Raw genomic sequence first — 16,749 nt, 5'->3', positions numbered from 1 at the left:
TTAGAACTTTTCCTGCCAGGGGACTGTCCGTTGTAGAGGCTCCCCATAGCTCATTTTGGGAGCTGGATTTTGTTTTCTGTGCCACTAGAGGGAAACCTGGGCCTTTGCATGAAAAGGAAGGGCATCTCAGCTGCAGGATGCTCAAATGGCATGGGTGTATGGAATACAAAACAATTGTTTCTAGCTGCATAACCCTGGCAATCTCCCTGTTGGTGTAAAACATGCAGTTGTTCTAGTTCTTGCCGTGCACATGCCTCAGTGTTTGGTGGGGAGAGGAGGGGAATTAAGGAATTGAATTCTGAGCCCATGCAAAATTTACGTTGCTTCCGCAGCTCTGGAACGAGGAGGGCTCTGTGTGGATCAAGCAGCTCGGTTCATGTGTAGTGTGTTCAGGCCAGCGCTCAGCTGTGTATGTATCTCCTTTTCCCTCTCACCTTTTAGTAATGGGACAAAATGAGTCATTATGAACTCTATGTTCTTTAATCGCTCCAGTAATATCCATAAATTGTTTCCAGCAGCTCAGGCAGAGGACTCCAAACATTATTGAAGAGATTTGGAGGAAACTGGGATTCAAAGTTACTTTCCCCATGTTCAGAAAGATGATGCTTCAGAAAATTGTCTTGGTATCCGAGTCTGCTCTGTACATGTTTAAGCTGCTCTAAAATGAATAGCTTTACCAGATGCAGTTTTCCAAAACAGTTGATAGGTTTTTTTGTGTTTTTTTATAACTCTGGGTGCATACACTGCCTTTGGTGAGACTTGTGTGGGTATTCAGTTGAAACCATTGTGGCTTTTTAGCTACTTTGAATTTTTCTTAGTCAAATAGAGGCTGACCCGTGGATAACGTCCCGATGTTTGAGAGGGAGCCCACGGAGAATTCAGGCTGTGAGAGCAGGAGTCACAGGAGCAAACTGTAGGTAACAGATCTGTTGCCTTCCATTTTAAGAGTGACCTTTAACTTGCTGGACTTTGCAAAATAACTCTAGCGGGGTGCTGCCATCCCCACTGGAGGCTCACCTCCCAGGGAGCGGCGTCACGGCCGGCCCCAGCCAGTGGCCCGCTGCTTGCCCTGCAGATCTGCTTGGCTGGCGAAAACGCTGGGCACTGTGCCGGGACTGCACCTCGGTGCATCCGAGCAGAGGGCTGAGCTCTTCCCCACCCGTTGCCCCTGCCCTAAGGGAGAACCGAGTGGATCGACGGCACCAGGCTCCAGTGGATGATAGCAAGGAGCTGTGGCTCTGGAGAACAGAAGATGAGAATCCCCTTTTCCCACCTGTTTTGGTGAGGGACAGCAGCGTGGAATTGCGTGTTCTCCGTGACATTGATCCTCCACAACAAGTGCAAGAAACTAGCTTCAGTTACAGAAACCACATTGAGCTCAAGGTTGGAGGAGCTATTTTTGGGCGTTCAACGACTTCACTGAACTTCTGTCTAATAGGTGGGCCATTGCTGGTGTCCAGATTGATTTTTGTATTTTGGCATAATTGACTTTTTAAATGCATTTGTATGACAAAAGAACATGGAAAACGCTCCTCTGCCTCTGTTGACCATGCCGACAGCTCCTTACAACGACCAGAAACCAGGAACCAGTGGATTACGGAAGAAGACCTTTTATTTTGAATCCAAGATGAACTATTTGCAGAATTTTATCCAGAGTATATTTTTTTCCATAGACCTAAGAGACCGACAAGGAGCTTCTATGGTAGTTGGAGGTGATGGGAGATACCTTAATAAGGCTGCAGTGGAACTCATAGTCCAAATGGCTGCTGCCAATGGGGTTGGTAAATGTTAAATGCCTGAATTCCTATAGTTGTGTAGCCAATATATGCAGAAAACCATAATAAATTAGTCGCTATGAAATTTAATTTCCCCAAAGACTTTATTCAACTACTAATAGCTAACTTTTTTAATGGGAAGAGTTGGTTTGGTAGTACAGAAATGATTGGGTTTTCAATTCCATGTGAAGCAGTTAGACAGAAGGATGTGGGAATACACATGCAGCAAAGAAAATAAATACTGCTTGGGTTGTGGGTGTTCTCGTTTCATGTTTTAACATGCCACAAGCTATGATTACTGATTACAACAGTAGTGAATAGGAGAATAGGAAAGAACATTTAAAAAAAATTAACATTTTCAATTTGGGGGAAAAAAATATCCTTTGACATTGCAAATTAAGGTATTCGTCTTAAGTCAGTTCATGGGATGAACAAAAGAGCTGGAGAACGTGCACAAAGAGCCAAGCTGGCTGCTCGGACGGATTTTCTGCTCATAAAGGTGAGATTAGACTGATCTTCACCAGCTGAGACTGGTCTCATGCATTTCTGTCCAGCAGTGAGGCCCAGGTCTGGCTAAAATCTAGTTTTGCTGCTGGCTTTGATATTTTTCATTGATGGTTTTTATACCTGTAGCTATCAGCATTGCAGCTATCTTGCTCTGTAGAATAGAAGGGATGAGTTCAGGGATGTTTCCAAATATAAAAAAGCCCACAAGGAGGGCATGGATATTGTGTTTTGTATGCAGAAATCTCTTTGTGGCAGTGACAGGTGCTGTTACCTCTACAAATGGGGGATCAGCGGGATTTCCAGATTGTGCCAAGCACGCTTGCTCTGTCACATTGCATGTTTTAAATAATGATTCTTTGGTGAAAGGAAATGACTAAGGCAGTTTGTCCACTTCATATGACTTGTGCAAACAGAAGCGTCTCTCTTCAGAGACTGTAACTGTGGCACAGTTTACAGGGTTGCTGCATCTTGTCTCTGTTACAGGAGGATGGGGAGGGCGCGCTGGTCACACGATGGAGCTGTAGACACCGGCTTCCTTGGCCTGGAAAACATATTTCTGGTGTGAAAGCATCAGCCTGTGTTACTGAGGGGAGGAGGGGGCCTGCAAGCAATCTCCTTTATTGCCCCTGTGCTTCTTAGTGGCGCTTTCAGTAAAACCAGGGTGGAAGTGTTGATGGGTCACTTCAAAATGCTGTGACCCAAAATCTCTCCACAAAGTGGGTCTGTTTGTGGACAGGTCTGTTTTGAGTGTTCTGCCAGAGCTATTTCTGCATCACACATCCTTTAGGTTTTTCTCATAAGAAATTCCAGAGATTTAAAATAAGATGAAGTATAAATTGCTCGGCATGCTGCTACACACTGAGCAACCTTTTCCAGTGGTTAACACAAAGGATGTGGCATTGGCTGGGTCGGGAACGGCAACTGAAAACCTCGGGAAGCTGAGGAGGACCCCAAATCAGAGAGGAGCTCGGGTGAAGACAAGTTCTTCTTTCTCTTTCTTCTTTTCCTTTCTTGCTGTGAGAGCAGTGATGCACATGCCAAAGACGTGGTTCAGGTGTGCCGGGAGGACAAGTTGGGTAAGGACAACGGATTTGATGTGTTCTCCCAGCTCTCCTGCAGCTGCTGTGTGGTTTGGGAGAGAAACTCCCTTGTTTTTACCAGTCCTCTGCAGCATCCCTGAGCTGCATGTACAGCCTGGCAGAGCACCGATGCCGAGGGGAGTTGCAGCTGGACGAGACCCTTGAAGGGAAACTGGGAATCAAAAAATGAAGTTTTAGAAAGAAGCTGCCTGGGGACTGCCTTAATTCTCAGTGAAACTGGAGGAGCGACACTTAGAGGCTGGAATAAGAGACAAGGTGTGCTGGCCTGGACTGAGAATGGAGGGGAAAAAAGCAAAACCCACAGAGGCTGGGCTACTTTAAATTAAACGTAAGGCAAAATAACCTAGTGCAATCAGCCTGGTAAATGGGCTCCAGTAGCCAGCTGAAAGAAGGGCATTCACTTTGGGTTTATAAACTGCTGTTTCACATTTAGGCTCATTTTTTTTTTTACTAGGAGTGTGGTTCTTTCGCTAGCCTAGCCGGCCTGTGACAGCTGTAGCACATAATAACCGATCGGCAGCGAAGCTGGGGCTTAGAACCAGGCAGCGCGGCGGGAGAGGAATCGCAGTCATCCCCTGCCCTTGGCTTAGCACCAAATGAGGACCTTCAGTCCAGGAGCTCTGCCTTTTGTTTTCTCATTTATCTTGAGTTTAAATGGAATTCCTCCTCTTTTCTCAGTCATATACGGGGTCTAATCTCCTCGGTTGATGGAGAGTAGTCTGGTATTTTGTTAAATCTCTGTCACCTCATTTAGGGGCTACAGTAAGGAGCATGTTCTTCCAGAAAAGTATCCATCTTCTGGTTTTTTACTCCAGCAACCGGATGCTGATTACCTTGCATTGCGTAGCACAATGGTCTGGATTTAATCTCGATGATATTACTAAATTTATGAGTAAGAGGTGTGTTACCCTCTGCGAGTAAGAGAATCTGCAGCAGGTCCCATGGGAGTAGTGATGATGTTCGATTTTTGTTGTTGTTGTTGTTGTTTTGTTTTGGCTTCTCTCAGTTCTATTGTGTCTTTTGAAAGCAAAATTCAAGACCGTAGCCAAAGCGGGGGTGGTGGGGTTTTTTTTGTTGTTTAGATGCCTCTGGAAAGCCCAACTCTTCAGTGCAAGCTGCTGTTTGCAGTTGAGCTGCCGCATTCGTAAAGGAAAATGCTAAAAAGGCACAACAGAGCAGGGTCAGATGCTGACCTTCACTGTACCCAGCAGAGAGCATTGCCAGCCCCTCAGGAGCAAGTTGGTCACTTGCAGAGAAGCAGCAAAACCTCCTGGGGGCTCTGGTTTACCTGCTGCCTACGTTTGGGGTTTTGCCAGTTTTAAGATTTGGGACTAATGGTAGTTTGTTTTGCTCTTTAATTTTCAGATTGGCCGCTTGGTCATCGGGCAGAACGGCATTCTCTCCACCCCGGCAGTGTCCTGCATCATCAGGAAAATCAAAGCCATCGGCGGCATCATTCTGACGGCCAGCCACAACCCCGGTGGGCCCAATGGGGATTTTGGCATTAAATTCAATACTGCCAATGGAGGTAAGCTCACTCAGTTCCCTTTGATTTGCTTTGATTCTGTGTGGCCGTTTCTTGTGCTGACCGGGAGGAACCTACTTTAACTGTCTTAATGTCACAGAGGTTCAGTGCCCTGAGCAGTGGGTTTCCCTAAAGAGAGCAAGTGATTGATCTACTCCCCTTGTACCCTGATATTCCTCCCCAAGGGAGATATTCCCAGACCCAGGGCTTCTGCTGTGCTTCTGAAGCATACTTCTCTTGCAGTCTGATTCTTTAACATCTTCATTTGATCATTTTATCTTGTAGGTCCTGCTCCTGAAGGTATCACGGACAAAATTTTCCAAATCAGCAAGAAAATTGAAGAGTACGCAATCTGCCCAGATCTCCAGGTGGACCTGAGCACCATTGGGAAGCAGCAGTTTGACTTGGAGAACAAATTTAAACCATTTACAGGCAAGCAACTGTTCTTCCTCTTAAAAAAGTTTCCTTTCAGGTGGAGTTAGTGTGAACCTGCCACGAATGCGCAAGGGCATTTGGTGTTTCTGAAGGACAGATGTGGCCACTCTGACTTCTCATCTATTGGATAAGCCAAGCGAGAACATCACTCCTGGCATCCTGGCTTTTTTTTCTTTTTTCTTTGGCCTGCATCTTACCCTTGTGTAGATACTTTAATTATACCATTTTTTCTGTCCTGTGAAAGGTTCTACTTCAGTAGGTAAATCTGATCCATCTAACTTCACCAGTCGGAGACTATTTCATCTGTCAGGCTCCCGTATGTACTTACAAACCAGACAATTCTGCAGTTAAAGTGCATTTTCCTGATTAAAAATTATAATGTTAGCGTTTATTCTTTGTAATTGACATTACCCCCCTCCCCGCTGTGGCTCTCTCTGTGAGTGGGAAAGCCATTACATTTTACACATGACTTGTGTCAGTCAGCAGTGAAATACAAAAACGCATTAAAAAAAGACTTTTGAAAACACTTACTGCAAGCATTTTTTTTTTTGCTATCTCCTGGTGACCTGTGCTTGTAATTAAAAAAAAATAAATAAAAGATTACAAAAGCTGATATTTCTCTCATTCCCAATGTGTGTATAGTGGGATTTTCGTGTATAGTGGGGTTTTCATGGCTCTGTCTTTATATGACCTGTTAGTTGCAAAGGTGCAACTTTTTCAAACTATTAGGTGCACAGTTTCCATTGAATTTGGTGGAAACTGGAGATCTGTTTTTTTATATATCTATCTTTTTTTCTTTCCCCTTTTTTTTCCTCCCAGTCTCTGGGTAAGCAGTGTGGGACTGAGCCCTCTCAAAAGAAGTCTGGGGAGTTGTAGCTGGGAACAGTGTTTGTCTTACAGATTCTTTTGGCCCATTTGGTCTGAAATCCGACTAGCAGTGACAGTGTAATTGAATTATTAATATAGGACCATTATTATTGTCTTTATGAAATGATTCTATGGGATGTTTAAAGGCTTTTTGCCAAGCCCTGGCCCTTTACACTAAGGACTGTCAGCACGATGCCACGTGCAGCAGAATTATTTTCTACAAAGATTTCAGGCTATGAGAGTTGATCTCTGTTTATCTTTTTTTTTTCAGTGGAAATTGTGGACTCGGTAGAAGCTTATGCGAGTATGCTGAGGAACATCTTTGACTTCAATGCGCTAAAGGAATTGCTTTCGGGGAAGAACCACCTCAAGATTCGCATCGATGCTATGCATGGAGGTATGGGTGGGCTTGGGGTATTTTTGGGGCCTGGGTGCCCCTGGGGCTTTGCCACCTACCTCAGAGAAAGCTTTTTTTTTTTCCTGGAATTTACATCCATCACTTGTCAACTAGTTTCTCATTTTGCAACATGCTGCATTTTTCATTTTTGCAGGCAAACTTTTTATGGCTTTACGTTATTTTCTTCTGTCAAGTGCCCAAACTCAGGAATTCAGAGTGAAGATAGCGGGGTTTGAGGGGGAGTCTGTGTGGCTCACACACGTCAATCCCCACCGGGGAGATGGAGGAGGTTGGCTGTGATCTGAGCTGTCCCAGCAGACTTGACATCAGCCAGTGTCCCATGGAGGCCGCAGCACTTAGGCAGAGATCTGCCCGTAGATATTTGAGTACAAAAATGGGACTGTTAGACTCTTATATCACTTAATACGTAAGCCAAGCTTGTGAGTCTTGCCCTTCACAGTGGGGTTCTGGCTCATGCCCTGAGCGCCTGGCATAGGCTCGTCCTCACTTTGAAACCCAAGAATGGTCTCACTTAGAGAGTGGGACAACCCCTTGGCTGAAAACCTTGCTTTGGCAGGAACTTGTGTGCCTGGCTGGACCCATGTGCTGTGTGGGGCTTTTGATGTGCTTTAGTACAACAACCCTTACAGACCGACCCAAAGCAAGCAGACTCAAGGCCTGGGAGGTTTTGTGGCTGGTGCAGAGGTTGACTCGTTTCCTCTCCGTGTTTTGCCCTGATAGTTGTGGGCCCTTATGTGAAAAAGATCCTGTGTGAGGAGCTTGGAGCCCCAGCGAATTCAGCTGTGAACTGCACCCCGCTGGAGGACTTTGGGGGCCACCATCCCGACCCCAACTTAACCTATGCTGCCGACCTGGTCCAGACCATGAAGACGGGAGAGTATGACTTTGGAGCTGCCTTTGATGGAGACGGGGTAAATGGGATGTTCTGTGTTCACCTTTCTGCCCTCTAGTCAGCTCTGGAGGAATGACTGCTCACAGAATGACAGAATTGTTGGAGTTGGAAGGGACCACTAGAGATCATCTAGTCCAATCCACCTGCTAAAGCAGGATTGCCCAGAGCACATCCCACAGGAACACGTCCAGGCGGGTTTTGAAAGTCTCCAAAGACGGAGACTCCACAACCTTCCTGGGCAGCCTGTGCCACCGCTCCGTCACCCTCACAGTAAAGAAGGTCTCCCTCATACTTAAATGAAACTCCTTGTGTTCCAGCTTGTGGCTGTTGCCCCTTGTACTATCATTGGGCACTAATGGAAAGCATCTGGCTCAGCTGCGCTTAAGCAAAGGAGATGAAGATCTCTTTATTTCTCCCTCTCTCCCTTCTCTAACGGCAAATAGAAGTGCACCACTTGCTGCAGTTTGCACCGTGGCAGTAGTCAGCTACTGTGTTAATAATGAAGTCCAAACTGTATTTAAGTGGCTTTAAAGGCTGTGAAAAATTAGCAAGAAGGTGAAACATTGTATGGGTGTTACTATTTAACTTTTTCAGAATCCTGTATTTATTTCAGTGGAGTCAAAAAATCTCTGTGAGCTGTTGGGTTGATAGACTGTACCTGCCAAGTAGAACAACAACCGCCATCGCAACCTTCTCGCACTAAGCGGGGATGGGAGCTCTTCTTCTCTTGTCTTCACCAGGATCGCAACATGATTCTTGGGAAACACGGCTTCTTTGTGAACCCCTCTGACTCCGTTGCCGTCATCGCCGCCAATATTTTCAGTATCCCTTATTTCCAGCAGACTGGAGTCCGTGGCTTTGCCCGGAGCATGCCCACCAGCGGGGCTCTCGACAGGTACCATCTGCCTGTGTGTGCAGTGGTGGAGGGGAGGGGGAATGCTGTGTCAGAAGAGGGACTATCACTTTTTTGTGATTTGTCTCATGGCTGTAGAGGGGAGCGAGCACGTGGTCTCCTGAAGGGTGAAGCAGTGGCAGGAGGAGGCAGTGAAGTTTAATAAATTAAATCCTGCCTGGGGCTGTGGCAGAGCTGGGCACGCTCTTGGCTCTTTCTTTTCTCTACAGATAAGTCCAATCAAATGATCCTCCCCACTCTTTTTTTTTTTTTAAAAAAAGATAGTGATGCTTTCTTTGTTAAATGCTTTGAGATCTACCACTTAAATTGCTTTAGAAGAGCTGTGTGTTTATATCTATGCTTTAGTTGCACATCCCACCCATTTCCCAAACATGAGAAATAGAGAACTGCTGTACAAAGAGTTCTGCGTCGTAAAAAACCAAACCAGGGGCATGACCTGCCTTCGGTGTTACCCCAAAAGGCGCTTGGTGGCAACTGGGGCTCCCACCGCAGTATTTCACGTGGGAGCATTCAGAGTCCGGCTGTGATGTGACTTGGCCTTCTTAACCTTTGAAGGGTGGCCCATGCTACAAAGATTGCTCTGTATGAAACTCCAACTGGCTGGAAGTTCTTTGGAAACTTGATGGATGCGAACAAACTGTCTCTGTGCGGAGAAGAAAGTTTCGGTACTGGTAAGTCAACGTTCCTGATTTCATCAGCGACAGTATTGTTCCTCCTCTTAGTTCTTTATTGTGCTGGGTAGGTTGGGATTTCTCTGTCTAAAGCAGTAAAATAAAATTTTAAAAACTCGCAAGAAACACCAGTGGAAACAAATACAATGCTAGAATTTTCATCAGGCAAGAGCTAGTTCTCCTTTCAGTTATTTAGGAAGGCATATGCAGATATGCAGGAAGTTTAAGGGCCTCTTTACTAGCCCGGTCATTGAGTCTACGGGGATTAAGTGCAGTGTTAAATGTATTTTTCAACTCTTGGTGGCCAGGAAAACCTTCTAAATGTTTTCATTTCTGGAAAGAAATATGGCTTGGAGCATGCAGTTTTATTAGGGAAGGTTTCAGGTCACTATTAAATCTCTGAGCTTAATAGGGCCCTCATTTTCCTGTTCTAAAAACAAGGTATGATTTATAAAGTTTAAATTAACACTTGCCTTTGAACGGTCTAAGCAAGTTATTAGGTTACCGAGAAACAAAGTGAACATCTTTAGGAATTTACTAGGGCTGTGCACGTGACACAAAAACTATTATTTGTGTAGGGCAGTTGGAGTGAGCAGATTTTGGTCTGCGTCGCAGAGGCGTGCTCAAAACGCGCCGCGTTCCCTGGAGGCCTCGGCAGTTTCTGAGTTCTCCCGGGTGGCGTCTGCCACGTGGTTTAATGTCCTGGCCATGGAAACGGAACCTTCCCGGCGTGCAGGAGGTCAGCACCTCATTCATGCACAAGGGACAAGTTTTATTTGGCCTGAATTCTCCCCACAATCTTGTTTTTTCCCTATTTTCTGAAGACCTCTCTGAAGAGGGCAGCTGGTGGGATGTGCAAGGCCCCAGGGTCTTGAGGGAATTTAGGCTGGATGATTTCAGGCTCAAACTTTGTGTGTTTTCCTTCCACCACCTTGTATTTCAGGAAAAAAACCAACATTTTAGCCTGTGCGTGGGTTTCTCACAGAGCAGGGATGGCCTTTAAATCCCCAAATTGCTGAAATTAAGTGCTCTGTGGAGCTGGGGTGCACAACTCGACAGGAAAGGATTACCCCAGCTTTTCTGTAGCTGAGGAAATGGCACCACGGGCTCTGGTTGAAAGCAGTTTCCTGCGGGGCTGAAGCAGTCTTCAGTAGCGATATTTTTCACGATCAGATGCTCTTCTGATGCACAAGATTTGGCCTCAGGTTGGAAGGGAAAGGGAATTTCAGAAAATGTGGTATCTCTCTAAAGAAATCTTGAAGTAAATTGTGAGTAAAGACACATTTTGGAGTTTTGCCCTGAATGATTTCAGCATGCCTTAAGCTTATGTTCCGGACTTTGGCTAATGAGAGGGCACCAACATTTCAGTAAATAAATAAAACCAAAAAGCAGCAAAATGATTCATGGAGCTGCTGATAGGAGATGGTCTCTAATGAGTAGCTCTCTAAAATAGTTTCCTTTTTTTATCGCATGAACAGTGAGCTCATGGTTTCTCTCCATCCCCCAGCAAGTAAGTGACTCCACAAATAAAAGTCACTGATCCCGTTTGCAGCAGGGGCTGAGAGAGAAGTTTGAGATTTTGGCATGCAGCATCATGTCTGAGTGGCCAGGAACTGAAGCAGGTTTGGTTTTAGGGGGGAACAGATTAAGAAAGAGTCCAGAAGCATTGGACACACCCCCTCGCAAAGCAAAAGGCATTATCCATCTGGCAAATGGGCTTCAAGAAATGAAAAGGGATTGGGAAGGTTGTTCAGCAGTAAGTTAATGAGGAGTTGTTTGGAGCCGACCAGAATGTGAGTGCTGAGGGGGAGAGAGGTGAAAGAGCAGCCAAATAGACTCAATAAAAAATTGAAACAAACTGTGACCCGGTGGGACTGGAGTCCAGGAGCAATTAGAGTAATGCGACATGACAGAATTCCTGCTTGCTTCCTTGAGTATTTTATTCCAGCAATAAGTTGATACATCACATGGGACTTCTGCTTATTTAGCATTCCTCTCCCATCACCTCTGTGCAGCTCTCTCCACTGCAAGGGACCATGAGGATGATTTATCGCTGCGTTCACAATAGCGGGATTTGTGTAAAGTGCCACGTAACCCGTGCCCTGGTCTTTTTCCCCAGATGATTGCCCACTCTGGCAGGTCTTGAGAGGGTAAAACAGCAGCTCTGGAGCGCTTTCTGCATTAGCACGTGTACCCTGGCTCCTCGGGATTTCATTAGTACCCGTTTGGAGGTTTTCCAGAGCTCAAAGCATAAAAACTCAGAAGTTGCGGAGCACAGCACCGAACTCGCAAGCCAGAAGCGTGGAGGCACGGTTGGGTGTATTCTGGGCTGCTATTCGATCTCTCGTTTCATTTCAGTGTTTGAGGTGCCATCTAAGTTGCAACACCCTCTCAGGTTTCCCAAGGGCCTGGGTGCTGTGCAGTCCCCATCCACTGGCCAAAACGACGTCTTTTGGAGCCTTTCAGTGTGAGAGCAGGCACGAGGTGCAATTCTGGTTTCCACACATGAACGTAGCCCCTCCTTGCACTGCCGTCTGCTCCGCAATGAGCTGCTCTCCTCTCTGTTGCAGCGTAATTTTGGAGTCGTTCGGGTTTGGCTTCCTTAGTGAGGGCTGACATTTTTCTTGGTGCTCAGCCAGAACGTGTGCTGATCAGAGTATGCTGATTTGGCAGATGGTACATGACAGCTGCTTGAAGAGGTTGCTGTTAGTACTTCCCGAGCTGTTCCTTCACATTTGCCTTTTTTTTTTTTTTAATGACCTTTTAACTTTGCATTCCGCATTACTTCCTTGGGAACAGAATTAAGGATCTGTGAACAATGAGCGTGCACGTGTGTTAAAAGGGGCTGAATGTTTTATTTGGGCTACAGCTAAAAGCAGATGATCATCTCGAACCGTTTTAACGATACAGTGAGGATCCAGCTCACGAAATGCCTTCCGTTTGTGAGCTTGTACGGCTGCCAGTTGGGTGGGGGAGAGAAGACGATGTAGCACAGACCCTCGCGTGAAAAGGAGGTGGGAAATGTTTTTGTGCTGTGACTCCCTGCAGGCTCCGACCACATCCGTGAGAAGGACGGGCTGTGGGCTGTCCTGGCTTGGCTCTCCATCCTGGCCACCCGCAAGCAGAGTGTGGAGGACATCATGAAGGATCACTGGCAGAAGTACGGCAGGAACTTCTTCACCAGGTGGGGATAAAACGCTCCCGAGGCCTCACTCTGTCCTGTGTCCCTCCAAGGTCAGAGCCCTGAGCACTGGTGATGCCAGCAAACGCTGCCTCAGCGCTGGTCCTGCCTCGTCACACTCGCTATCCCTGTCCACTCGCAGTCATTTCAAACTCCTGGAGCAATTTGCTGCAGCGTGCAAAGTGTCTGGGCTAAAGAAAACAGTGGGCATTCACCTTAACCTTTCCTGATGTCCTCTTTGGGATTTGTTTTTCTAAACTTAAATCTCCTAAGTATCAAAGTCTGCAAAGGCTGTACATTTCATATATGCAAAGTATCTTTCTTTTTTTGTTTTAATGGATGTATTTTTCTTGCAAGAGTCTCCTTTGCCATTGGAGCAGCATGGCTTTTTGAGGCCACAAAACACAAGTTAATCTGTGATGTCTTTAATGACAGCAATGCTTTGCTGAATGGATGCTCAGCTCCTCTGCCGTCATTTACCTGGTTGAGTTTCTGTCCAGTCCCAAAATACTCTAAACTGACTCCAGTCAGCATTGCCACCTCTGCTTATGTGCAGGTTGGTTCCCACTCCTCCCCTTCTCATCTTCCATGTCTGCAGTGAAAGCATTAGGCAGAAATCTTTCAGCTTGGAAGACCTACATGAAAATTCTCTCTCAAATTACCAAATCAAAGAACCTTCCTTTTTTTAAAATTTTTTTTTTCTTTTTCCCCCCACGTCACAAAGCCAACATACATCTGAGGCATTTAAACTTGTGGGAAAAAATACCAAAGGCTAAAATAAAAAGGCAGACTTTTAGCACCAGAGGAATGCCTGCCTAGCAATGGTAGGCAGGTTAGCAAGCCTCTGCGTGCTTCCTTGGGCCAGCGGGGCAACTGGAAGCAGTGCAAATCACGCTGGCAATCGGAGTACAAAGCCTCGGATCCCGATGTGGCCTTCAGCCGCTCTCTGCTGCCTCTCTCACCTGAGTTAATGGAGATCAAAGCCGGCACTGGTATGTTATCGTGTGCTGCCATCACGGCCGCATTTTTTTGCTGCAGAGACGCACAGGAGGATGTTCAGGCAAAATTGTTATCGTGAGGAACCTGTTGAGATCCTATCAGCAGAATTAGAATAAATTCTTTTCAGTCAGCATTGTTGGAGTCTAACCCTCTGTCTTCGATACGCCTGGCACAAGGCAGCACAGTCTGTGCTTTCATCTCCCCTGAAACAAACGCCGGTGATACATTGCGGTGTATCCCCTGGATTTGTTTTGGATCGTAGCTCTGTTGCTGCATGCAGATCCTCCTTTCTTTTCTTTCCATCCTCTTCTCCAGTGAGGGAGCAAAGAATGTCTATGGGGCAGACCGCAGTGTTTAAATCACAAAACATTGCTACTCATTCCAGCCTCCCCCTTTCCTAATCTTTGTTTTGTGGTGTCTGGTGGTAGGTACGACTATGAAGAGGTGGATGCAGATGCAGCTAACAAAATGATGAAGGATTTGGAGGCGGTGATGTTTGACCGCTCCTTTGTGGGGAAGCAGTTATCATGCGGTGAAAAAGTCTACACGGTTGAGAAAGCTGATAATTTTGAGTACAACGATCCCGTGGATGGAAGCGTCTCCAGAAACCAGGTGGGCAAAGCCTTGCCAGGGCTGAACGCAACCTCAGGGGTGTCTTGAGGTATCATTTCTCATGCTAGACCCGCAAGTTGCCACAGAGAATCCTCCCTCAGTGCATTTGTCCCTGTGCTGGTGGCACTCCTCAGTGGCTTGTCCCCAAGACGGTGGGCAGCAGCGCAGAGTGGCTGTAACGGAGGATTGAGTTCCAGGCTCCAGAAGTCACGAGGAGGGTATCAAGTACATGTGAGATGAGTAACCTGTCACCAGAGATTATTGAAATAAAAAGGTCCTGTAGATGGATTGGTTTGACAGCATAGCGTGGAAGCATAGTAAGTGGGAAGTAATATTGGAGAAATCCTGCAGGAACAATTGCCTCACCCGACAGGAGCATTTTCTTGACTTCCTATTTTCACGGAGCAGCAGTGAGTTGGTAATTCTGTGTCTGACAGAGAATCAGTCCCTGGCTCTCATTTCCAAGCAAGCGCTGAGGGCAGGGACTTCACAGCAGCAACATATTTTGTGTTCAGGAGCTCTAGCAAGATCCCCAGAATGGGTTAGGAGGGACACTAGCTCCTCTGGGAATAGAGAGAGGATAACAGAGGAGTCTTCTGTGGCTTTGAGGAGGAGCTCAGGGATCGTGCAGGGGAGGCAAAGCCACGCTGGGTCTCACAGAAAATGCCTTTGGTACCCAAGAGGCGTGGAGCTGAGAGGCTCTTCTCCCTTTCTCTCTTACCAGGGCTTGCGGCTCATCTTCTCTGATGGCTCCCGCATCATCTTCAGACTAAGCGGTACCGGCAGCGCTGGAGCAACTGTGCGGCTCTACATTGACAGCTATGAGAAAGATGCTCAAAAGATAAACGAAGATCCTCAGGTAAGTGTTGCATCTCCATTATGGCACCACTGGCTCCTGACCTTCCTAAAAACCTTCAATCTTTACTTAGCACCGCTTCGCTTAGAGCTGCGTGGAGACGCCAGGCATTTTGGAAGCAAGGGCTTTGGTATCTTTAATCCCAGTACAGGTAGATTTATTTTTGAAAAAAAGAAAAAAAAGAGCTCTCTGTATGATGAGTGTTGTGCACTCAGAGTCGCTCACAGCTGCTCCTGCAATCTCACGTGAGTTTGTTCCTCTTTGTTTGTTACCTCTGTGGCTGGTTGCTGGTGTGGGAAGACACTTGTTTCAGACCTGAACTGATCTTCTAGTTGAAGTGTTGCATCACTAGGGACAAAACGAGCTCCTCCCTATACTGACTTGGGGCAATCGCTGATTAAAACAAATAAATGGATTGTATAAGGAGTGTCATCTTATCAGAGAATCATATGATTCTCTGGTAAGATAACACCGACCTGTTCTCTGCTAAATTTAATCTGTGATCAGTGACGTTGAGCTTTGGGAGTCCCGGACTGACACCAGTCCTGCGAGGGGAGGGTGGACACGACATGTGGAGGCTGCGCTCCGCTCCAGTGGTCTGAGCCGTCTCTTTCCTTTCTCCAGGTCATGTTGAAACCTCTCATTTCTATTGCACTGAAACTGTCGCAGCTTCATGAAAGAACCGGCCGCACTGGTCCGACCGTCATAACGTAAAGGCTTGGTCAGACACCACGCTGGAGCGCGCCGCGAGTGAGGGAAGTCAACGTGCCTCCCCTTTTCTTGTCAAATCTGTCGCTAAAAGAGAAATAGTCATTTCATCTCTGTATTTAAGAACACTGTTGAACCGCTAAGGATAGACAATAAACCCCAGCCCCTGTCAACACTCAGCCGCGCGTTGCTGTGCTGCTTTCCTGCGTCACACAGCACTGCTGGCGATTTGCGTGTGGTGCTCGTTAGCACAGCCTTTTGGTTTAGCATTTGTACTCTTTTTAAATTTTTTTTTTTTCTTAAACAAAAGGCTCAAGAAGTAACAAAGAGAGACTAAATTCTTCAATAATACAGAGGCGCTTTTTTTTTTTTCCAATCTTGGAAACTTTCCTGGAAAAGAAGCGCAAATACTTTATCCTCCTTAATACGCAGTCTGTTAAATGTGATGTCTGTGAATAAGCAATGGCTGTGTATTAAGGCTGAGTACTTTTTGCTCAGGTGGGTTTTTCCCTTTCAAAACCAAATTATCTAAATTGACCTCCATTCGCCTTCTGTATAAGAAAAAAAAACACAACAACAACCAACCCCACAACAAACCCTCCACATGGAAATGAGCAATAACAAGCATTGCAGGATATTAAAGTGATACGGGCTATAACGACTGTTCAGCGCTCTCTTATTTTCTTACATCACGACAGGCTCCTTTGGATCACTTTGATGAGCTCTTGTTTGGTTGTACATGGACGGTAAGAACCTTGACATAATCGGATCTGCGGGCATTAATGTGCAGTATCCAAAGGCGCAGAACGGGCCACTTGGGGAACAGTTTCGGTGACTAAACTGAGTTTGAGTTTAGGTGACTTTGCCCGTTTGGTGACTTTGCTCGCCTTTGTCACCCAACTCCCTGCAACACCCGTGTCCCGACTCGCCCTCTGCCCTGGCTGGGCTGTGAAGCTGGAATTCCGGCCTGAGGGAACAGCTCTGTTTTCCAGGAATGTGAAACATCCCACCCTCACCCTACTCAGGATGCTGCCAGCACCACTTCTGAGGTAGATGCAGATGTGCTGACAAAAAGCTCTTTATCTCATCTTCCTCGCTGAGGTGAGGTGTCTCTTCTGCCAGACAGACTTCTCTGTTCAGTCTGCACTAACAGTTTTGCTGGTGGAGCTGCTTTGGTGTGGAGCACATTAAAAAACAAAAAGGAAAACCCTCACAGCCTGTTGCTGCTCGTTGTCTGATGGATGTTGCCGGGTTGGGGGTGCAGAGCTCCTGTCCCTGCTCGCTCCCACA

The 16,749-nt window shown here is 46.4% G+C and overlaps 1 protein-coding gene across 1 annotated transcript; it reads left to right on the top strand.

Moving 5' to 3' along the window:
- Positions 1-1,409: 1,409 nt before the first annotated feature.
- Positions 1,410-15,483, top strand: PGM1 (phosphoglucomutase 1). Its single transcript, XM_009877802.1, has 11 exons — positions 1,410-1,777; positions 4,748-4,910; positions 5,193-5,339; positions 6,481-6,606; positions 7,348-7,538; positions 8,260-8,414; positions 8,988-9,103; positions 12,152-12,287; positions 13,712-13,895; positions 14,620-14,754; positions 15,376-15,483. Exons 1-11 carry the CDS (start codon positions 1,520-1,522, stop codon positions 15,463-15,465), a joined length of 1,701 nt encoding a protein of 566 aa, XP_009876104.1. The 5' UTR covers positions 1,410-1,519; the 3' UTR covers positions 15,466-15,483.
- The last annotated feature ends 1,266 nt before the right edge of the window (positions 15,484-16,749 follow it).

This window comes from Apaloderma vittatum, unplaced genomic scaffold, assembly GCF_000703405.1.
Source record: "Apaloderma vittatum isolate BGI_N311 unplaced genomic scaffold, ASM70340v1 scaffold31971, whole genome shotgun sequence".
NCBI lineage: Eukaryota > Metazoa > Chordata > Aves > Trogoniformes > Trogonidae > Apaloderma > Apaloderma vittatum.
This window is presented reverse-complemented; position numbering and strand designations above follow the sequence as displayed.